At 33.7% G+C, this 25,616-nt stretch overlaps 2 protein-coding genes across 3 annotated transcripts in view; one reads left to right on the forward strand and one right to left on the reverse strand.

The window, feature by feature from the left end:
- LOC123540064 (uncharacterized) overlaps positions 1-25,616 on the forward strand; it is a 414,957-nt gene that overhangs the window by 272,483 nt on the left and 116,858 nt on the right. The window lies entirely within an intron of this gene.
- On the reverse strand, positions 1,228-18,012 carry LOC123539715 (periplakin-like). Its single transcript, XM_053526103.1, has 4 exons — positions 17,576-18,012; positions 17,281-17,352; positions 3,525-4,560; positions 1,228-1,616 (listed from the first exon to the last, which is right to left on the reverse strand). Exons 1-4 carry the CDS (start codon positions 17,966-17,968, stop codon positions 1,516-1,518), a joined length of 1,602 nt encoding a protein of 533 aa, XP_053382078.1. The 5' UTR covers positions 17,969-18,012; the 3' UTR covers positions 1,228-1,515.

The following is a 25,616-nucleotide window of genomic DNA, read 5'->3' on the forward strand; positions in this document are numbered from 1 at the left end:
CACTTAGAAACTATTGACATATTATAATACTAGAGATATAGACGTGATGTACACAAGACTTACCAGAAGGCTTGAGGATGGTTTCAATTAAAAACTATCGATATACACTAGAACGCAGGACATAACAGAAGGGCTTGAGGATGGTGTACTTAGAAACTATCAACACATACTAGAGATATAGAAACGTAAAGGACACAAAACCTAACGAAAGGTCTTGAGGATGGTTGCACTCAGAAACTATTGGCATATACTAGAGATATAGAAACGTAAAGGACACAGAAACCTAACGGAAGGGCTTGAGGATGGTTGCACCGAGAAACTATTTACATATACTAGAGATACAAAGGATAAAATGTAAGGGTAGATTTCTCGGAAGCACAGAGCACTAAACACACAGCCCCAGAGCCACGCACCCGCAAAGCAAGCCCACAACAAAAAGAAGCTCTAATGTAAAAATGTTTCAGACGAGTTGCTTCAAACATCCGACAAGTACATATTTATTTATGCTAAATGCTAAATATAGAAGGAGGGGAAGGGAATGGTAAGGGGCAAAATGGGGTCGGAGGCGGGGGAAGGAAAGTTGAACAGTAAAGGGAAAACCACGTTCCTTAATATCAATCATACTACAACGTAAACCACAATAGCGCAAACACATATGTACCAATTGGAAAGATGAACACACAACCACACACAACTAAATAACATAGAAAAACGAACAAGCAACACATAAAAAACAGTAGGGCCCCGTTTGTTTACTCACAAAAAACGTAAAGGACATACAACATTACAGAAAGGCTTGATGACGGCTGCACTTAGAAACTTTTGACATATACTAGAAATATAGAAATTTGATGGATACAAAATCTTGACGGAAGGGCTTGAGAACGGCTGCACTTAAAACTGTTGACATTTATTAGAGATATAGAAACGTGATTTACACAAAAATCGAACAGAAAGGCTTAATGACGGCTGCACTTAGAAACTGTTGACATATACTAGAAATATAGATACGTGATGGACACAAAAGCCTAACGGAAGGGCCTGAGGACGTCTGCACATAGAAACTATTGACATATACTAGAGAGACGTGATAACCACAAAAGCATATCGGAATGACTTGAGGACAGATACACATAAACTTTTATTCCCATCTGTAGCAAGTTAGAAGTATCCAAATGTAAGAATGGACAAACAGACGGACAAAGCAAATACTGTTATGACTAAATGTTGTTTACTTTCTTCATATGACTCTTATACCAGTATAATCTACTTCCGAATCGAACTTTGCAGTCATGGAATATAAACATCTGTACGTGATTTCTGTAAATTGGGACAAATACAATGCGAACGCACGTTATTTCGCCATTTGCTGCCATTTTCTGCTCCAACCCATAAAGTTCACGAATGTTGACGACTGCTGAAAATTTTCAGTTTTATCGGATTGTATTAATTTCGGTGTTTGTTCTCAGTATCTACCTCTGTAAATTTTTAATGGATACATATTTTGAATGAAGATCATCTAACAAAAGAAATCAACTTACGATTTTTCTTTTGAAGATATTCCTCTTCCGCCGCCGAATGCTGTGCATGTACAGCCGTACTTGCATCTGTTTCTTCTGAAAACAAAAACAAACTACTAGTAACCCAATCAATATTAATTAAAGATACTTTGATTGATACACAAGAGCAACACATGTTTATGCATGGACGGACATTTTACAGACAGACCAACACACACAACCGATAGATGCTGGGTTTCCTTGTACATTTTATTTATATGATACTTAAAGCAGTATAGTCTGTTAACAGACCGAACCACGTACCGGTCGTAAACACTCTAAAGTAGGCCAGTATAATGCGACGACTCTTTTTTGTTCTCTTTTGTTTACACATTCTCGTCTGCTACTAGGAAAGTTTACTAGTGGTTAAAATTGCGAGTACAGTTTCTAAAAAGTTATTTAACAGATTGTACTTAATTCGCTTTTTGTTCTTGAATATGTACCACTATTAATTTTGGTTGGATATAGCTTACGAATGAAGCGTTTCATTAAATTGTGAAACATATATGAAGGAAACTTTCAACACAAAGGTCGTAAACAAGATTCAACGTTGACAAGATCCTTCACCATTTTCACAAATATTCATATTTGTAATAAATCTGTTTTACAATTATACAGAATTATACGAAATCTTCATAATGGTTCAAGTATTAAAAATCGTGTATTTATAAGCTATAAATGATAATCTGTTCTGTACAACTTTGAATGTATTGTCTGTTCAAAACATATTTTGTCCGGGCAAAAATGGCTTGATTAAAAAACCACTAACAAAATGGCTACAACTTTAGCTCATAGAAGCTGATACAGTTTTAAAGGGAAATTGCAGTGCTATACATCGCTACATAAAAAGATCGGCAATTCCAGAGTTGAGTGAATAACTTTTATTTTAAACTTTAAACCTTCATCATTCCCTAGACTGACTTTCTATGAGAACGATATCCCAAACTGACAGAGAAGTGAGATCAAATACAGTGTTATTTAGTTTCTAGTTGAATAACGTGGTCCGTGATTTTACCAGTGAGGCATATTTCTTTCATTTTTAATGAACACAACTTTACACCAACATGAGCATAAAGTAATCCGTCAAAGTTAAGCAGTGGAAACGTGTGATTAAAACACCCGTTTCTTTCAATAATAAAATGAGCCGCACCATCAAAAAACAACATAGTGCATTTGCGACCAGCATGAATCCAGACCAGCCTGCGCATTTGTACTGTCTGGTCAGGATCCATAGTGTTCGCTTTCCTTATTGTTCCCTATTGCAATTATAGAGACCGTTAGCGAACAGTGTGGATCCTGACCAGACTACGCCGTTGCGCAGACTGGTCTGGATCTACAGTGGTCGCAAAAACACCATGTTGGTTTCCTCATGGTGTGCCTCAAATAGTCGTAAGATTTTATTTGTAATGGAGAATGGTTCAGGCTATACTAAAAGTATAGCCTCATTGGACATTTCTGTTCTTTTTAATATTGTCTGTGATGCAACTACTGCATTTCTATTACCAACAGGTCGCAATCGACTTTCAATTAACGTTGGTGGCAGTTGGTTTTACATTTGTACATGTATCGCAGACGAATTTTCAATGAAGAAATTTTCCAAATTACAATTACTTCTAGGCTATAATTCTGTCTAGTTGTAGATGAAAAATCGTGATATATAAAAATGAGAGACTCTTAAATCGGTTACATACAAAAAAATGGCATTACTAATAGGTAGATTTTGCTACTTTCGAAATTCTACTAAATATCACATACTTTAATCTGTGGCTAAACAATCAACATCTTAAAAAAACTAAACGCTATTCACATTTCTTTTATTTCATATCAACAATTTCTATGATGAATGTTTTGTTGATGCAAGATATTGAGACTTGAATGCTTTAACGAGCCTACAAAATAATTTCTCCTTGGACCATGTTTGAAAATGGTGTTGTTAAAGATACAACTACTAAAATTACTTTTTACCTTGAAATTTCTTTCCAAATTCTAGTTGAGCAATCCTTTCTTTTACGGCCTTCATATTGTGCATCTCTTTTTCTACATCTCTCTTCACTAAGTCAACATCTTCTTTAACTTTTTCAACCTCTTTTGCTACATCTTTCTTCACTTCGTCAAAATCTTCCTTTACTTTGCCAACCTCTTTTGCTACATCTTTCTTTACTTCGTCCACGTCTTCTTTTACTTTGCCAACCTCTTTTGCTACGTCCTTTTTCACAACGTCAGTATCTTCTTTAACCTTGCCAACCACTTTAGCTACATCTTTCTTCACTTCGTCAAAATCTTCCTTTACTTTGCCAACCTCTTTTGCTACACCTTTCTTCAATTCGTCCACATCTTCTTTTACTTTGCCAACCTCTTTTGCTACATCCTTTTTCACAACGTCAGTATCTTCTTTTACTTTGCTAACCTCTTTAGCCACATCTTTCCTCACTTCGTCAACATCTTTTTTTACTTTGCCAATCTCTATTGCTACGTATTGTTTCACTACGTCAGCATCTTCTTTTACTTTGCCAACCTCTTTTGCAACACCTTTTTTCACTTCGTCAACATCTTCTTTTACTTTGTCGACCTCTTTTGCTACATCTTTCTTCACCACGTTAACATTTTCTTTTACTTTGCCAAACTCTTTTTCTACATCTTTCTTTACTTCGTCAACATCTTCTTTTACTTTGCCAACCTCTTTGGCTACATCTTTCTTTACTTCGTCAATACCTTCTTTGACTTTGCCAAAATGTTGTGCTAAATCTTTCTTCACTACATTAACCTCTTCCTTCACGTTATCAACTTCTGTTTTAACGTTTCCAACTTCCTTTATTACATCTGATACGTCTTTCTTTACAAGACGTATTTCAGTTTCTAAGGCCTTTTCCATGTTTCTCCAGCTGTGTATTTCTTTTTGTAACTTTTCCTCAGCCTTTGGATCAAGTGAACTGTTTTTGTATTCATTAATTAGCTGCTGCAGGTTTGCAACAGGATTTAGGACATTCAGCCGATTGAGTACCTACAGTAAAATAATGACAAATTTGAGCTATGGAAAGTTATTGAAAAGGGTGCATAAGATATGTAAGAGGGACATGGTGGCCAAGTGGCGCTTATTTGAACAGCAATGCTCTTGATGACAAGATCAAGGACACAGCGTCTTAAATTTGGTACATTAAACTTAAACATATATCATAAAGTTTAGTATGCAAACGTGTAGCATTATATAGAACAAACGCTCAAATAAGTTGCATGAAAGTTAGTTAATAAATCAAGCGCAAATAACTGCTATATGATTAATAAAATTAGCTCATGCCTTACATGACACATACCATCGACTTCATTCAAAGCAAGGCAGAACATTTACAGCGCCTTATCAAATGATCATGTTGTATGGATACTTTGAAAACGGTATGTAAAATGAAATATTTTCATTCTGTATGGATCTTCAGGTCTGGCTTGATGAATAATTGAACACCGAGAAGATATTATATCATTAAACATTTTTATAGAAAACAAAATAAGGTTTGCCGATGCAATGAATTCGAGAGCCAAAACTTCGCTCTTCGTTCGCTCTTGATTTTCTCAAAAAAAAAAAAAAAAAACAGATATCTAAATTATTTTTTCGCTCGCCGCCTCATATTTATTTTCAGATAAAAATCCGATAAACAACTTTTCAATTTGGCGTGACCAAAATTACAAATTTATAAAGCATTGATACGAGACATACGGTACAAATCATTACATTTATAAGAGTAGTTCGGCAGTACAAGTTTCAATCATTAGATTGATAAGAGATAGTCAGGGAGCATGGATACTAATTAAAACATCTGGAGTTTAGGTATTAATCTTTACATTGATAAGAGAAGACAACAAGTATATGCATTAATAGAAACACTGATAATACTAGGCAGGGAACATAGATTGAATCATTATATTTATAAAGTGTAGTTAGTGATAAGAGAAGTCAAAGATCAAGGATATGTATCATTTCATTAATAAAAGTAGTCAACAGTAGTCTTTACATTAAAAGACGTAGTCAGGAGCAAGAATACAAACCATTATACTGATACATTGTTAAAATTGTTAAAAGTAGCATGTGTGAATAAGTATTTAACGCTTTTTTTTCAACAGTATTTAAGTTATGTAACGGCCTGCAGTGAACATAATCAGTGTGCCTGGATTATATTTATGTACCAGTATAAACCTGTTCTCCGAAAGTAACTGCCAACTTCTCCACATGAATCAGAGGCGGAAAACGAATGATTTCAGAGGCAATGTCTTTTATGAAATCGTAACGGGGAATATACGCCTCGTCCAGGGCTCGAACTCACGACACCCGAACTGCGCTCTCTCTATTGAGCTATGCGGGCGAGCTATGATTATTTATTAATATATTGATTAGCTCTGTAATCAAACAGGGTCATTTGTCATTGCATTGACAAGAGTTGTCACGATGACAAGGTATTACTTATGATATTGAAAACGCTATGTTTTACATTTTTAAGAGTTAGCAGAGAGTAAGGTTATTGTCATTGCATAGCTTACAGCTGTTAGATGGCACGGGTATTATTCATTTCATTGATTAGAGTAGTAAGCGAGCATTTGTTTTGGTGATAACTTAATGAGTAGTCAGGGATCATGGTCGTTAGTCAAAACATTTCTAAAAAATAATCAGCGAGCATGGGCATTGTTCATTATTCTGATAAGATTTGTAAGGTAGCAATGATATCAATTATAACATTGATTAGATTAATCAGCAAGCAGGGGCATTTATCAGTTCAGTAGTAGTCGAGGAGCTTGATATAATTCAGTATATTGACAAGAGAAGTCAGAGAGCTGGGGAGCTAGTCCCTACATTGATAACAGTAGTAAGCGCGTTAAGGCATTTGTCTAGAAGTAAAGGGTCATGGGTAACAAGCATCATAGTGATGACCATAGCTAGTAAGCATGTGTGGTAATCATTACATTGATAATTTTGGTCAACGAGCATTGGTAGCAGACACAATATCGATAAGAGTAGTCACGGACCATAAGTTTATCATTGTTTCTGTTTCAGTTAATAGGGTTATTATAACAGTAGCTTGATCTGGGAGGCAGTATTCGGCTCGAGTGGATTTTGCAAGATTGGATCTCAGGAGGCGCGCAAGCGACGAGTGGGATCCGACTATGCAAAATCCGCGAGAGCCGAATACAAAGTCCCAGATGTAGCTACTGTTATAATGACCCTTTTATTATATACCTTTACCACTTTAATTCTTGTTTTGTTCTGGAACGAAATCTTCCATGTTTAATGATATTAAATGGAACATAGTGAAGTTTTTATGTGCGCTTTTTATAGAAATGTATCGGGTCATGCATACTAACGAAAATAGTCCGGCAGCATACAATACAGAAGGTACAATTCGGAATTTAAAAGGTACGATACGGAATTGTTGTCGGTCTGTTCATATTTAATTGTGAAATACAAGCAGATTTTTTTACAGAATCTATATAGGCATAAAATAAAAGTCATTACAGTGATACAGGGAGTCCAGTTACTATTCACAACATTAAAAAGAATGATCAGCTAGCATTTGATTTAGTAAGTGTATTGATTTAGTAATTGTATTGATTAAAGTAGGGCCGGTTGGGTATAAATCATTACATTTATCAAGGTAGACAGAGATGTTAGGTATTCCTCATTACATAATGAGAGTAGTCAATCAGCATATTTATTACTCATGATATTTATAAGCGTATTCAGGGAACAACGGTTTTCAATTCATTTTTTTATAACAGGGAACACTGGTATTAACTATTATATTGATCATGGTAGCTACTAGCTACTGATCATAAACAGAAACATCTAAACAGGAAGTAAGCACAACCAGATATTATCAGGATGTATGGGTATTATTCATACATCGATTGGTGCAGTTAGCGAGCATGTGTATTATTCATTACATTGATAAGGGTTGTCAGGGAGCATGCGTATTGAAAATAGTGTAGTAATCAGCGACCATTATTATAATGATTAGACTATTCGGGGAAAATGTGTATTCATAATTGTATTGTCAGGTATAGGTAGCATCAAACTGAGAATTGGCATAAGTTATAAAAATGGTAAGACTACCCAAACACTGGCAAGTTCGATGACAGGCATTGGTTTTTATGATGAAATTAAAAAGACTAGGTAGCAGCATGGGTCATAGACATCGCATTAATAAGAGTATTCAGGGGATAAATGTATTTCTCCCTGCATTGATAAGAGTAGTTTATCAGTCATTGGAAATCTCAATTTATATGTCAGGGAGCATATTAGGTAATACTCGTTACATTGCTTATTGTAGACTGTGAAGATTAATCGTAGTCATTCCCTTGATAAGAGTAATCAGAGAGCATTAGTATTCATCATTTCGTAAAAGAAGAATCGCGATCGAGGGTATTCATCATTACTATGAAAGGAGTTATCCACTAACATAAGAACGGTAACCAAGCATTGGTACCACTCAGTTGTAACAGTATTCAGGGAGCATCAGTATTAATCAGTACTTAAAGAACTGGGCATCAATCAATACATTGATAATTACTGTCAGGGATCACAGATATTAGACATTACATTGATAAGATTAGTCAGAGATCCGCCTCGAGAGCGTAGTGGTAGAGCGTCCGCCTCGAGTGCGGGAGGTCGTGGGTTCGATTCCCGGTCGCGTCATACCAAAAAACGTACAAATGGTACTAGTGGCTTCCTCGCTTGGCGTTCAGCATTAAGAGGGTAGTGCTAGGACTGGTCAGCCCGTTGTTAGTAAAATGTGACTGGTTGGAGTATCTACGGTGTGATATTCCAATGAGGCAGCACTATAAAGTTGGGCATTGTGCTCACTGCTACAAGTAGACAAAGACGTTAAACCCGAACACAGGAGATGTCAGGGATAATAGGAAAAACAGTCACAATGATATAAGCAGTCACTGAGCATTGGTTGTTATCATTTCATTGATAATTTTAGTTTGCTAAAATTGGTATTAGAAATAATATTGATTGACAAGGGTATTTATCATTAAATTGATTCGAGCAGGTACCAAGTATTTGCGTAAATTATGGCAATGATAAGAGTAGTAAGGGAGCAAGAATATTAGTTACTAGTATAACATTGAACAGAGTTGTTAAGTAGGACTGGATGTAAACATTCAATTGATGAAAAATGACAATAAGGAGATATATCAATCAGTACATTGATTAGAGTAGTAAATGAGCATTTGTATTAGTCCTTTAATTGGTAAGAGTAGTCTGTGAAGGGAACATTGGTTTTAGTTACACAGTTCATAAGAGTTGTCAGAAAATGGTAAAAAATCATAATATTGATAAGAAAAGTTAACGGGCAAAGGCTTTAGTAATGATATTTAAAGTGGTAGTCAGCAAAACTATGTATAAATCAAATCTCTGATAAGGTTGCCAAGAATCGTAGGTGTTAATCATTACATTGGTAGGTAGAGTCAACGGTCATGGGTTTAAATTATAACACTGACAAGAGTAGTGATGGAGCATAGGTATAAAATCATTATACTGATAGCAATAGTTAGCAAGCATCGATATGTGTCATTACACTGATAGGAGCGGTCAGCGAGTATGAGTTTTCATTGTTACATTAAGAATAGTCAGCAGGCATAGGTATTAGAAATTACACAGATAACAAGAACTGTCCGTAAGACAGTAAGACAGCGCGCTCCACTACTCGGCGATTTGATTGTAAAATAAATATATGTCTCAATCAGAGACCTCTACTTTAAAAGGAAGATACACCAAGGCGCATAGTTCTATCAAGAACACAAATTAGACTTATTGGGAGTGTTACCACACATGCAGATGATGATGGTTAAAATATATTTTGAGTTTCAAAAAATCATTATCTTGTATAGTACGAAAGTTATGTCCAAAAAACGAAGTTTGTTAAAAACAAATGTATGAAAGGGGCATAATGTGCTCAAAACTACAAATCAATGTAATGAGGATTGTTACAACACATGCAAATGATGATGATAAAGATGCATTTTAATTTTCAAGTCTTTATCCTACATTGCATTAAAGTTATACCCAGAAAGCGAAGATTGCAAAAAAAAACTTAAGTACAAAAGGGGCATAATTCTGTCAAAAATACAATTAGAGTCACTGAGTTTGTAACAGCACATGCAGAGAATTATTATAGAAATATATTTTTAATTTCAAGTCATTATATTTTAAAGTACAAAATTGATGATATGTCTAAAAGTGAAGGCTTCGAGAAAAAAATAACATGAAAATAATTCAGAATATAACAACTCTGTGACCTTGACCTTGGGTATAATGGGCCCAGCCCCTGCAAGTACTTTGTCTGTATGCTGAACAATGTTTATGTGAACTTACAGTAAGGTATATATGTAATTAAATATGGCGGACAGTGCAAACACAGTTTTTATTGCAGTGTAATTTTACCTGGATTTGAATACAAAATCGAATCTGTGACTAGTCTTTTTCAAGTGGAAAGTAATCTATGAACTGTTGATTTATAAATAAAGTATCATTTTTTGTTGTTGAAAAGACGAATCATGGATTTTACATCAAGTTTTTCAGTTCCCATTCAGAATCGCTTTGATATTTTAACGGCGCAGGAAACGGGTGATCAGCAAGGTGAACAAAGGATTTCGAACTCTAGACAAACTTTTATTGATAGTTCAATGGATTATAAACTATTACAGATGTACGATGAGTTACAAGTTATTAGAAATGAGCAAGTGAATTGTAGTAGAGGTTTAAATAGTTTCTAAAACAATCTTGTACATGTTAATCAGAAAGTGCAGCAGGTTGTCAAAATAGCTGATTCACATACAGAAATTTTAAAGGGACTAGCTTACAAAACCATGGACCTAGAGGCCAGATCAAGACGGAATAATTTAAAATATACAAACTTTTATACCTCTTAGAATGCTTGTTATATAGTACAAGCTTCAATGCTGGCGGTGGATATAATTTGACCTCGACCGCACATTAATATTTAAATTAATACAGTTTTACCTGTTTAAGTATAACTTTCTTGATTAATTTCAATGTTATCTGAATAAATCAACTTAATCAGTTTTAAAAACTATTAACTACTTTCATGTATCATAATATTGGAATCTATTCTACGATGATACCGGTGATACTGCCCAACTTGCTCGGACAAATTATCTGGTCTTACATTCATTAATACGAATTTCGTTTGATACGAACATATTTCTTAGGTCCGGATGGGTTCGTATAAAGCGAGCTTGACTGTTATTCGAAACGTAACTCGGGTGGTATTATTATCTATGTTAAAACTCACCATGTTGATGGAGAATGTCAAATTATTGCGTCACAGGATGATATAATTTGGTTACGTCTTTCTGGTAAAAAATTGTCAATTAAAAAAGATTTGTACATTGGTTTATGCTATGTTATTCCGGATGATAGTAGCAGGAACTCAATGGTTGATAACAATGTATTTGATAGATTGGTAGAGTATGTTGTATATTATGTGGAGAACTTAGCAAATGATGATTCTTATTATTCAATTATTGGCGACTTTAACTCTCGCACGTCAACTTTGCCAGATTTTGTCGAGCATGATAGTGTTAATACAGGTAATATGGAGTTATTGCCCGACGGCTACGAGAAAGATACTGTGATTAAGAGATCGTCATGTGATCGAGGTCACGTGAACAATAACGGCAGGTTATTATTAGACTTTTGCAAGCAAACTGGTTTTAGAATTGTAAATGGTAGAAAAGGTACTGATTATAACTTGGGAAAATATACCTGTGTAACCAGTAGGGGTAGAAGCACTGTAGATTATTTACTATGTAAATCTGATATGTTTCATAACATTGTTTGTTTTGATATTGGTGATCCAAATATTGTATCTGATCATTGTTTGATAACTGTTACATATGCATTTGATAAAGAAGCAAAACATACATTATCTAGTCCAGGTGTACCTACTGAAAATGAACCAATTCAAATTGAATATAAATGCTCATGGAAGCCTAAACATAAACAAGAATATGTAGATAAACTTAGTAGCAGAGAATGTTCAAATTTATTAAGTGAGTTGTTAGACGAAATTAATCAATGTACAGTTAATGAAAATGTTGTCAGTTGTATTTTAGATTTTGAAAATATATTAAGTAATACGGCTTCTCCGTTTATTGAGCGATCAGATAAACAAAATAATAGTGAAATTTCCCATTCAAGCAATCATCAACCGTGGTTTAATGAAGACTGTTATGAAAAGAAAAATAAATTTATAAAGTGTTTAGATAACTATAGGGAATGTAACAATGATATAAATAGAGTAAATATGGTGTCAGCGAGATCAGAATATAAGACAACATTGAGAAAATGTAGATTTAATTATGATAATGATAACACAAAGAAACTTTTGGACAGTAGAGGTAAAAATGCCCGCCTATATTGGAAAATGTTAAAAGAAACTGCCGGAATCAAACAGACAAATATTTCATTATCAACTTTTGAACATTATTTTGAGCAGTAAATAATCCTGAGGACAGATATTTTGTACCAGATGATGATATTATAGATTTTGTACATAGGTATGAAAATAATGAGTTTAAAGTCATGTTTGAAGAACTTAATAGTAAGCTATCTCTTGAAGAAATTGACATTGCTAATATTCAGTTAAAAAATAATAAGTCTGGAGGTCCTGACCTTTTTGTAAATGAACTTTTTGTTGCTGGTAAGGACATATTATTACCTGTACTATATGTATTATTCAATAAGATTTTTGAAATCGGATATTTTCCTATTAGATGGTCTGAAGGTTATGTGATACCTTTACATAAAAAGGGAAGTATAAACAATGTAGAAAATTACAGAGGTATTACTCTTTTAAGCTGTTTAGGTAAGCTGTTCACACGTATTTTAAATAACAGACTGAAGGATTGGGCCGAAAACTATAATGTGTATATTGAGACACAAGCAGGTTTTAGAGCAAAAATGAGCAAAGTAGATAAAAAAATTTTATTGAATGGTTTAATAACGCATGTATTAAATGAAGGAAAACCCCTTTATACATTGTTTGTGGATTACACTAAAGCTTTTGATTATGTTGTACGTGATAATCTCTGGTACAAGTTAATTAAGCTAGGTCTTAGAGGAAATATTGTAAATGTCATAAGGTCAATGTATGAATCAGTCAAATATAGAGTTAAGCATTGTAACCAATTAAGTAATGAATATACATGTATGCTTGGGGTAAGACAGGGGGAGTGTTTGTCTCCCTTTTTATTTTCTATGTTTTTGAATGACCTAGAAGAAATTTTTATAAATAGTAACATGGAAGGTATTAACGTTAATATGTTTAAGGTATTCATGTTGCTTTATGCTGATGACATAGCTATTTTTTTGCTAATACTGCTGAAGAATTACAAAGGAGTTTATATTTATTATATGATTATTGCTGCACATGGAAACTGAAGGTAAATGTTTCAAAAACAAAAGTAGTAATATTTATAAAGGGTGGTTCCGTTCCCAGAAACACAACGTTTTATTATGATGATGATGGTAAGGTGGTTGAAATAGTGAACAAATTTAGCTACTTAGGTATTGTTTTTACTACTGGAGGATCTCTTAGTAGTGCGCAAGATACATTAGCCGGACAAGCCCTTAAGGCCATGTATAAACTAGATAAATATTTATATAAATTCACTTACATTCCGCCTAGACATAAATTAGAGTTGTTTGACAAACTTGTTTCACCTATTTTAAATTATTGCTGTGAAGTTACATGTTTTGCAAATAGTCAGTCTTTAGAGAGGGTTCATATGCAATTCTGTAAGAAATTACTTGGAGTAAAGAAAACCACACAAAATGATTTTATTTATGGGGAATTTGGACGAGTTTCTTATAAAACTACTCAAATGCTGCAGGTTATAAAGTATTGGTTAAGAATATTGACATTAAGGCAAGACAAATATGTGTATATTGTTTATCAGTTATTGAGAAACGACATGGAGTTATATCCAAACAAGGTTAACTGGTGTACTTTACTTAAAAAATTGCTTTGTTCTCTTGGTTTAGCAGAGGCGTGGGTATACCAAGGAGTAGGTAATGATAAAGTGTTTCTTTCTTTAGTAAAGCAAAGGTTAAATGATCAGTTCGTGCAAAATTGGAATAATCGATTAAATAACTCAAGTAGGGCATTATTTTATAGATCAATCGCATCATTCAAGTTTCAACCATATTTAGAAAGTTTTAATACCAGTAAGTTCAGTCAAGCTTTGTCTCGTTTAAGAGTATCATCCCATAGATTACTAACTGAAGCAGGAAGGTGGAATAAACCACTAAGAATACCATTACACGGTAGAAAATATCAAATTTGTAACAAATTAGAAGATGAGTATCATTTTGTTATTGAATGTATTTTATACCAAAATATTAGAAAAATGTATATACCAAAAAGGTTCTGGACAAAACCTAGTATGTATAAGTTTGTAGAGCTAGTAACTTCCGAGAATAAAACACTGTTGAAAAACTTAGGTATGTATACATATCATGCCTTTGAATTAAGAAACTTGAGAACGTATAGATAATTTAATGTATATCACACAGATGACTTGTATATGCATTGCAAGGTATTGAGTATACTAAATGAAAAGTAAAGGAAATTTTAAGTATTTATATTAGTTTTATTTAGAGTATGAATAATTAAACCTTATTTTTCGATGGTTTCGTATAGGTTTTCCTAAGCTAAATGTTGTTTAATGTAAATCATGTGTAGGTTAGCTAGCCTTGTATTTTTATTTTCGACAAGGCTTTGCATCCATATTGTAGCACAAATATATAATGTACTATGTAGTTTATGTACTTTTGTATTTATATAGCTAATGTGACAGTGTGTTGTTGTTGTCTTGTTGGTCTCTGTTAAAATTGTTTTCAAATATGTTACATAAAAAAATACTTAAACTGATTGTGAAACTGCTAATTGAAATTGGCTTACCAGTCTCGTAATTATCTTTCTTTCCGGTAAACATTGAACGGAACCAAAAGGTGAAATGTTGACATTCTAAAATAGCTGTAAGGTTAATTCATTTGAAATGCACTCTGCTATGACATTATTTTTGATAACTTATTTCTATTTCTTATCGGCTTTCTCCGGGTGAATATATGTTCTTTCCTCAAAAAATAGGGTTTCATTAAACTCGATGTCAGTTTTGCTAGATGTTTATGTTACTATATTAGTATGTGTTATTGAAATACTATATTTGTTTTGTACACTGTCCGCTATTGCATTTGTTTCAAATGTATGTCATCATGGGCTTTTTAGCCTATTTGATTTGAAATAAAAATGTTTGTCTGTCTGTCTATAAGCAATAGTAACAAAGATATGACAGAAAAAATCAAAGGTTACCGAAAACTTTAACCTTAAAAATAACGTAAGTATAACACCTTGATGACCTTGACCTTGGGTATAATGGACCTTGCCCCTATACATATTTTGTTTGTATGCTGGACAATGTAGTGTGAGGTTACAGTATGATATAAGCAACAGTAACTAAGATATGACAGAAAAACAAAGGTTGCCGAATAAACTTTAATCAAAAAAGGTCACGTTGACGCCAGGACGAGTAGAATAGCTCCACCCCCCCCCCCTCCCACACACACACACACCCTATTATCCGAATAGTGGAGGTTAAAATTGTTTGGGAGCATTTGTACCAATGACTACATTGGTAAAAGTAGTCAGCCAACATTGGTATAAATCTTTACATTTTAACTGTAGTCAGGAAGAATGTGCTAGTAATCACTTTCGGGGCCTCCGTGGCCGAGTGGTTAAGGTTGCTGACTTCAAATCATTTGCCCTTCATTTGATGTGGGTTCGAACCTCACTCGGGGCGTTGAATTCTTCCCGGGAGGAAGCCTTCCAGCTGGCGGTGGTTCTACCAAGGTGTCCTCTCGCTCGTGATGAAATAATGCACGGAGGAGTACCTGGGGTCTTCATAAAACCTTTAAAGCTGGAAAGTCGCCATATGACCTATCATGTGTCGATGCGAAATTAAATCCCCCCGCTCCCGCCCACCCACCCCCAAAAAAGCAACTCATCACTTTAATAGAATGGTAAGCGAGCAGTTGGGCATGTCGTCAGCGAATATGGAATTTAATAATGTAGAGATGGTACCTAAAAAATTCAAATTCATCTTTATAGGTTTTTTTTTCAGAGTGAAATGATAAGTGCACCAATTTTCTAAATATATTTATGGTTTTCCTCTTCTCCATGTCAAAAATAGAAATATTTGATATCTAAAAAATGACTTTCTCAAAATATCTGAAGCAAAATGGGCAACTCTTGTATTGACCGTTTTTCAAAGATTTTAGGACTTCCCCAATTATAGTCTATATCAAAAGCTCCCACAGCTAAATAAATTCAATAGAGTATAAGGTAAGTTTACTCTACTTTCAACATTTTGAAAGAGCCTATACTGAACTTCATTTTGTCTTTTAATAAAGACAAATTCCAAGACTAGCCAAGAGTCTAAAACGCTTGAAAAAATTCTGAGTGAAAGAGAATGACATGCTCTTGATTATAAACTTACCAAAACCATACCAAAAATGTACCTTAAAGAAGTTATTAAAGCTTATATATTGTAAACAAACCTCTACACCATTTTACCATCAATATTTTCCACTCATGAATGCTCTCAATTCAGGTGATAATTGTTGATATATTTGTAAATGAGAGGCCCCAACAAAAACATTTTTCAAGTTGTGTAAACAGTATAAGTTTTAAATTAATGTTGATATCTGAAATTACCCGATTACTTTGTTTTCAACAATAAATAAAACACCTTTTAGTTTGTTTAGGGTATTTGACCTGTAACGAAAATCATCAAATAGAGTAATCGCCATATGCTTTTTCAGCATTTATTCGTTTTTCAAGGAAAGCAAATGATCGTGCTAGTTCCCTCCAGAGAATGTTTAAATTGAGAATTGATTAAAATACATTACATAGAGTCATTACCTGTCAGCTACCTTAACATGTAGTAATTACAACCACTTCCTTAAAACATTGTAATTATATTTGACGACAATGAATTTTAGTGTTACCAATTTAACTTTTTTTGTTATTTCTCATTGTTGGATATATACATCTTACATTTTGATATATAAATGTTGTGTAAACCAATGTATCACCATTGAGAACAATAAATAAACAACTTTGGCTAAAAGATCAAAACTTAATATCTTAATGTCGTTAATTTTCTTCAAAGGAACGTATGCATTATTCTATATAATCTTCATGCATTACTAAACTTTCTATCAGGGCCTCACTACAACTTACAAAATAATTGTCAGTGTAAGTCATGAGAAAAGCGTGCATATTGTATATTGACTACAAAGGGACTTAAACAAATGTAGGTCATATTTTGTCTGCCTGTTAAGTTGTTTGAAAAAGGACCTATCTGATTTTTCTTTCACTTTTGATCAATGTTTAATGTTGGCTTCAGTTTATTGATCAATTCAGAGTTGTCCCCCTTTGATTTATTTGGGTAGGTACCATCTCTAAATAATGGTATAACCTTTATAAGAATAGTCAGCGATCATGGGTCCAAACAAATACACTTAAACCATGGTATGAATCATAAACTTGATTAGAATAGTCACCGTTCACCTAAGAGTAAGCAGAGCGATTAACCATTACCATGTTAATTTAAATTTTGGAATGTTTTCTGTAATACATTGTCTCACCTGTTCGATTTCCGTCCATTTTAAATTGAATGTTTTCACGTCGATTCCAGTTGTTGTCGATATATGTGCAACCTGTAAATGAGAATTTTACAAATTGTGTTAATGGAAAGAATAATTATGTTATCTTTACAGAGGAATATTTATAGTAACTTATTTAGCTTTATTTATGTGCAATTTTCGTTATAGTTACGTTGTCGTTAATTGCCATACTTTGATAAGATAATAGTCACTGCATTAAAGTTGATCTATATTTAAGCATGGTATAAAAATAATTATTATATAAATGTGCTTCCACCTCATTTCTAAAATGTTTCAGCCTTAACACATCCGCTTCTATACTTGTATCTGTTGCCTGTAGCGGGTCATTCCATTTAAATTTTGTGTTCAATCCACAAGTTTTCAGATTTCTCAGCAGACATATTATAAGCGTGATGTCAAAGTCTGCTGTCGATGGAAGTTTTCCACCTGCAGGTGGATACAGTAGATCATACTGGACTTGTGTAATTGTGTTCCGGCTCTTGAGATGTGTAATTGTCGGTCTTTCTGTATTCAAGCATGCACTTAGAGAAATGTTCTGGACGTGGAGATTCTGGTCGAGTATATTTCTTAATATTAGAAGTCCGCCATCTATGATAAGCGTTTGTAGACGGAAAAGGTGAACACGGTTATTGGCATCAGCAGCTGCCATTTTCTTTCCATTTAACTTTGTGGTTAAACCATATCTATAAAAGATAATTTGTAATTTTATATTGTTTTGGCAAATAAATTAAATGCTTCATTTATGAAATAATTCATAGCAAAACAATTATGGTTTACGTTTTGGTGTGGCTGTTGTTAAAGAGCGCGGCTTTCTCTTTGCTTATAAGTCCTTGTTCAACTTTAACCTTTAATTTACCTTCGGGTTTCCTCCCCTGCCCCCTGTCCAATTTTTCCCCTTACCATTTCCTTCTCGTCCTATATTTAGCATAAATTCCTTGTTGGATGTTTGAAGCAATCCGTCTGAAATAGTTTCGCCATTACAGCTTCTTTTTGTTGTGGGCTTACGTGGCTCTGGGACTTTGGTTTTGGTGCTTTGTGTCTGCCCTTACGTATTATCTTTTAAAAACTATTTCTTTCTCCAGATAAACAAAAAAAAAAGAAAATCAAACTCTGTTTATTTTTCGTTCAAACAAGCCATTATATAAGTTACTGTACCAATACCGCTCTATACACACGATTATTTTACTATATCTGACCATTATTTAACTACACATGTATAACTGTCCATTCTTAAAATAACACATACATTGCAGTTGGCTATGAAAATAAAAAGTTTCATAACACGGCAACGTTTTACAGAAATTGAAGCTGCAATAAAACATCTGAAGGGAAACGTATGACTTTGAGCCAACACACCAAAGTACCAGTAGAATAAAAATCAAAGAACATGCCAAATGTAATAACAGAAATTTAATTAAATCTTTAACCGTTAGAAAGTAGTAAAGTCCTCATTGTATATCCATAAACAGTGATAGAAATGTATTGTAAAATACATCTTGCATTTTAAGCTGAAAATGGACAACGTAATAATAATAATAATAATAATAATAATAATAGCAATAATAATAATAATAAAATAATTTTCTTTTATTTTTCAGATGATGTATACCCATAATTCTTGTAGTGTTTGTTTAGATTTTTTTTGCCATAAGAGACATGAATTGCAGTCATACCCAGAAATGTGCAAATTCACCATTCTACTACAAATGAAGTCAAATTTCCTAAAGTTTTAATACACATTTCGGTATTACGAGAAAAATAATTATAATATCATAAAGACATAGTTTATTGCTATAGTTCATTGTAATTAACGAAATATTTTCTTGTGTAAACGAGATATGAAGTCGGCATGTAAAGATTTCGTAGTTATGTGACAAGGGTATACGGAGAATTTTCTTGTAATGACAGAATGTCTCGTAATTATGATATAATAACTACTTTTTATAATAACAATACAAATTATTGTAATTACGAAATATTTTATCGTTAAAACTAGAATGAAGCCGCCATAATGATAATGATATTTCGCAATAACTGAATAAGACATTTTTTTCCCAAAAAAATCTCGTTATCTATTGTAGAGAATGATGTAAAAATTCCATTTCCTGTTTTGCTAAATACCCGATATTAAACTAAACATGGTATCTAAAAAGCATTCGTATTCATTTTATTCATGTCTGTTATTTATACAGTTACCGTACAGAATAGTTATGTAAGAAATGATATATTCCAAATTGAATAAAATCATGTTTGAAGTTTAGATGAAAAGAAATTATATCACAAGGAGGTGCCTGAACGTCAATAAATGATTTTATTCACGCACAAATCACTTTTTGAGATATATCATTTCGATCCAAACATGTTATGTAAGATTATTATATACAGCCTTGTCGATATCCATTTTTTCCCATCGCGACGCTATGCCGTGTAACGCCATGACGGAACAATTGTGACGTCAGAAAAAATGATTTGTTGAATAACACAATTTTCAGACTTCTTTGTTAAAGAGGAAAACAAATCGGGTCGTGTTAGAATAATATTTATAGGTTATTAGCTTTGTGTCGGGAAATATGCATGAGTTCTCCAGTGGAAATATTGCGCTACTTTAGGAGCGCAATATTCTTCCGCTGAAGAACGAGTGCATATTTCCCGATAAAAAGACAATAACCTTTTTATTACATGTATACGCATATGCACATATAAATATAAATGAATATCATAAGTTTGTTCAATAGCCTGAATGAGACTGACAATACTGAACTAAATAGAAAAAATAGTGCAACAACACACACTGAATTACGTCACGCACCCGATATGAAATTCAGGCGTCAGTGTATGGAAAAATATTGACGTTTCCTGTACCAGTGTAACTTAACGGAGAATAGAAACGAGTATGTAATAATTACTCTTATGATATGTTCTATTCCTGTTAAATATGTTTCAATTATTCCAAATGAACATTCATCCATGAAAAGGAAGAAATTGCATGAGTGTCTTTTCACATTGAATCTATTAAACGAGTTGAACAAAACAATAAAATGCGAAGCTCTGTCGAGCATTTTATCAATTTTATTCAACGAGTTAAATATATTCAATCAGGAAAGTCACTACTATATGAAATATTCTTTTTATCATATTTTATCTTTTTCTATCGGAACATCAGAAATTCTACTTTTTTAACTATTAGAAATGCTATACTTTAACGTGAACCCTGCTCATTATGATATGTAGCATTCCATCTTTCATGTCTATTCATATATTTTGGTTTATACATGAAATATCTAAACCTGTCACACAGGTATACATACATCTGCGCGTGACATATAGCTGACCCGATTAAATGGGCATTGGTCAAACATATATTTAGAAAGAGACTAATGATAAGTAAGTCCTCATGTCTAGACGGCTAACGGTCACATAGTTGTTATAAAAGGATCTGCTGTATGAAAGATATTTGGAACTACATTTGTGTATTTACTATTAACTGTTTTACGTATTTTTACTTGTATATACTTAAATTTTAGTTAACAATAATATTAAATTATAAAAACTGACAGTGTGTTTGTTGTTTTCAATCTCTTCTCGTTTCACATACATCTCTTCTCGTTTCACATACAAATGAGTTCTTGATTACCCACCAGAGACACAACGCGAAGGGACACTATTTTTACCGATTACGTAACACGACCGTAAGGTAACAAACCAGTCAATTTGACAAATGTATCCTATACTTGAAATGACGTCGACGTCAAAGATTTATTACACTTTCCTAAACTTCAGCCCTCGCGTTTGCAGCTTTCAACACGATTGACCACCAAACACCGTTACAATGACTCGAACATCATTTTGGAGTCACAGACAAAACACTTGCATGGATTTCATCATATCTTTGTGACCATTATCAAACTGAGTGCGTGACTGAGTTGTCGACGACTATGTGTACCCCAGGAATCAATGTTTTGTCCAAAGAACTATATTATGTACACTAAACCCGTTATTTTGACATAAATGTTTTTTCTTTACGCTTTAGTCTTCATGCTACAGGCATTTGTGAAGTGACTTATTGCTCGTGATATACTATGGTGGATGATGGAAAACATCGTACAAATTTGAAAAAAACGATACATTTGTCATGGAGCACACGCTAACGCGTCAGCACGACATATTTGTTAATGTCACGCGCTCCGGTACGAGACAAACAGCTATATTCATAGACAATACTCCAACACCACTCATTGAGTACACTCAAATAAATTGCCTAACGGTCACGTCTTTACTCAGGGAAGACTCCATTTGTATTTATAAATGTGAGTGAAAGTCGCGTCAACTCCCAAGAGTGAGTGACTGTTGAGGGAGGTCCTGGGGTCCTTTGAGTGTTTCTCAATGTCTCATAATGTAAGTTCAGATGATAAATATAAAGTATTAATTTGAAGGTAAGATTACAGTGTCATGTTAAAGCGGAAGTTCATATTTGTGCAAGGTATTTTGGAAAAATATATTATGTTTTTTTAATAGGCCTACATGTTTTTGAGGACGACGAAAACGCAAAATAATACCCAACATGTTAAAAGACTGTTTAATTAATATAAACGGTTCAAAAAGACAAAGGAAATCAAATATACATCTACGAAACCTAGGCTCAATTATGTTTTTAGTGATTGCAATTTAAAAAGATACGCGGGCTGGCATTCGGGAATTAATGGCAGGGTTGAAAATTCAGTTGTTTAAATAAATTTCAATTGCAGCGAAAGTTAAACTTTGTATTTCTAAATATCAATTAAATTCTACTAATGCAGATGAGTAGATTGGCTGATGGACAGACGAACAGAAGAAAGATGTATTATAAAACAAATAGACGAACAAATGGATGGATAAACATACAGACGAGCAATAAGATGACAAGTTTCAACTACAAAAATAATGATCAGCACTTTTGTATAATTATCTTTGATGTTATTGTCATATAAACCGTTATAATCCTCTAAATCCATTGTGTACAATGAAACCATTACTCGAACTGTCCTTCCGAATATTAAGATTGAGTGGAATTTATAAATATGACTTTCGAACTCCACTCACACTCCCGCAAGGTCTACTCGAGGTCCACTTGAGTTATACTTACCCAAGTTTGAGTCAAGTGTGTGTTTGAGTGAAGACTATGAATATAGCCCAAAATGTTTTGTTCAGTCACGTTCTGTGTTTCGTTATGTCATGGTGTTAGTTTCGTTTTGACCAAACGGTACGCAGTTTGCTATAAGAAAGCAAGTGTTTAACGATCAATTGAACAATTAATGTTAGTATACCATTTTCACTCACTAATGCTGCAATGTATTTATTGATAACCTAACAAAAAAGTATTAAATATTCCATATTGGAGTCAATAATCGGCCAAACCATTAAGCCTTTTGCCTTTTTGGGTGGCGTTCACGCCAGCCCAATGTCATACATGGGATTTTCGATCAATTTGCCTCCAGTGGATTAGTGCCCTTGAATAACGTATACAATAATGTAGGTACATGGTAGTTTCTGAGAAGGTAGACGGCGCTTCGCGATTGTTCTGAATACATTAACATATTAATGTGCGTAAACTTAATGTTCGCCAGCTTGTTTTCAGTTGCGAAAACTAGGTCACCGACAAACCTATGATGCCAGCTTTGTTTACAGCACAGACTGATCATTGAGACGTTGTTTAAAGATTACAGCTAACCTAGAAGAGTCTTTTTCTGTAGCGATTTTCTCCGATAAGATTTTATTGAACTGAAAAAAACAACAGTCTAAGATAGCAAGGAAAACAGCTGTAGTTCGATTCGTCTTTAAAAAGTTTCCTCCCTTCGTTTCATTTACGTCCTTTGCAAACATGTCAGAAATACATTTTTCCACCAAAAAAAGAGGTGAATATCTTATTCCAACTTTTCAAATCATCCTGCAAATCATAAATTTATTGTAAGACAGACATGCTGATGTAATCTGTAAATGATCTAGACTCAGCTGTAGTTTGTTATTATCTGTTTATGCAGGACGAAGCCGTACTTTCGCCCCAGTCAGTTCGTTCCCAATTTTAATGGAATTGGTTAGAGATCCGTTACTTAATATACAATAAGTAGCATGTACGTATTATGTTTCATATGTTTGTGTCTTGCCGACTTGAAATAAAACTTATTGTATTGTATTGCATGTACAGTACTGTAAAGCAAGAGTATTAAGACTAAAAGTAATTGCTTGTAAAATTATGATTAGTTGTTATCACCATTTTTGTAAATGTTTAATATTTATAATTCTGAATAATTATATACAGCAAGTCATGAGCACACTCCATGCCTTATTTACTGGAGCAAAGAGCTAAAATAATTAAATAGACCGGCAACATGAAAGGCATATAGAACAAATTGCCAACATCCCGTGACTACTGAATGAGATTTCGTTGTAAGCGTCCATTGATTACTATTAATTAAGTGGACAAACACTTTGAAATTAGATTAATTTCGAATGTTTGTTTACAATGATAATGGCGTTTTTTATTGTTATTAGTATTTTCTACATGGGGAAGAAATGAACTTATGACTGGAAGTCTGGCAAATCTTAAAAAATGGATTCAATTCGGTTTATTAGGGCCAGAGTAGAGTCTGTTTTATACTTCAGGTAAGCGACTGTTGATTTGATCACAACTGATCAAGTTTGCAAATGCTTTAAAATAAGATAACGCGCTAACATGCGATGATGCTGAAGTATCTCCAGTTGTCATTGTTTGTATTTTATAGGTCTTTGACTGAAGGAAACGTTAATTATTTTCATCAATCAGTTCCGAGACAAATATGAATTTAAGAAAAGCTTCTGATTATGGTACAAATTGCTATATATATTATCATTGAAAGTGTCTCGTCATCTGGTAACTGTATGTTTACTACTAGCCTGAGTTCTGGGTGTTCAGTAGTCAAACTAATTTGAAGTTGTCCTCAGAAATATTGAGATATACACTCAACAAAATTCCTAATTGGTCAGTTTATATTGTATTACTATTTTGTTAATAGTGCATGTATTCACATGAAATTTCCCATACCGACATTTGAATAGGTACTGCAGCTAATAAGTAACCGCATTAGGCGTTTTGACTGGCATTACATGTTTGAATGACATTGCAGAGCATGTACACCAACATACACGTGTTCGTTTACACTTTTGGCATTACTGATGACAGTCCTACTAGAAAAACACATATCATGGTGAAATTGACACAAAACAACGCGATCGAGCTGTCGGAATGTTGCTAGCCAGGACACATTTACGACACGGGTGTAATATTTTTTTGCAATTTCAAAGGAATTTTGATATAATTTGTTTGTAGCTGTTACTTTGATGGTTATTTCTATTTTTAACCTTATTTCCGTTTACAAGAACCTTCAATCGTTGGTTATGTACCATCCGCCCTCTTTTGGCAAAATTTGACCCAAGGACAATTCATTGAAGTGACCGATTTTGTGTTTTGTTGTAAAATTCCGAGAACCCGGGCGCGTTGCTCTTGTGTCAATTTCACAATGATAAATTATGTGTTTTTCTAGTAGGACTTTCGTAATGCCAAAAATGTTCACTAACAAGTGCATATTGGTGCGCATGCCCTGCACGTGCAAAATATGCAATATTGGTCAAAACGCCTAATGCGGTTAACCTGGCCGTGAGTCGGCCAAAAATAAATGAATATTTAGCTGCAGTACCTATTCAAATGTCGGTATGTGAAATTTCTTGTAAATACATGCATTGTTAACAAAATAGAAATACAATATAAACTGACCAATTAGGAATTTTGTCGAGTGTATTTTTCATATGGGCAAATCCCTACTCACGTCATACACAAGACCACAATAGTTCAAGCTGTTCCATTTAAACTTTCATCCCTGCTGACGCCTCACATGCTATAGGTTTAGATGCCAATTTTTGCACGGAATTGGCAATAAATTCAAATGAAACTTACATGTATCAATTTTAAAAGGGGATTAAATTCCTGATTGATTTATGTATAAATTATCAAATATTATAATATCCAAAATTACAAATGTTCTGGGGATTTAAACCTGTGTATGTACTGTACACAATTAACATCTACTGTTACTTCACAAGTGAGTTATGCCTAAAACAATTTTTTTAAAGCGCCCTCCGGTGACCGGACAGCTAACAAATTCTCAGGTAATTTTCTAGCTGTCATGTTATTGATTTCTTAATGAATAAGTAATGATTTTATATAGTTTTAACTGTTATTTACTTAAGATATAAGTACTTATCTGTAAACAAAATATTGTATGAAA

This window comes from Mercenaria mercenaria, chromosome 16 (assembly GCF_021730395.1).
Source record: "Mercenaria mercenaria strain notata chromosome 16, MADL_Memer_1, whole genome shotgun sequence".
Lineage (NCBI taxonomy): Eukaryota > Metazoa > Mollusca > Bivalvia > Venerida > Veneridae > Mercenaria > Mercenaria mercenaria.

Coding starts and splice junctions, on each gene's coding strand:
- LOC123539715 (XM_053526103.1), bottom strand. CDS start 17,968: ATGGCAGCTGCTGATGCCAATAACCGTGTTCACCTTTTCCGTCTACAA. Junction 4,561..17,280: donor AATGGACGGAAATCGAACAG/GTGAGACAATGT, acceptor ATTTTACTGTAG/GTACTCAATCGGCTGAATGT. Junction 1,617..3,524: donor ATTTGGAAAGAAATTTCAAG/GTAAAAAGTAAT, acceptor TTTTGTTTTCAG/AAGAAACAGATGCAAGTACG.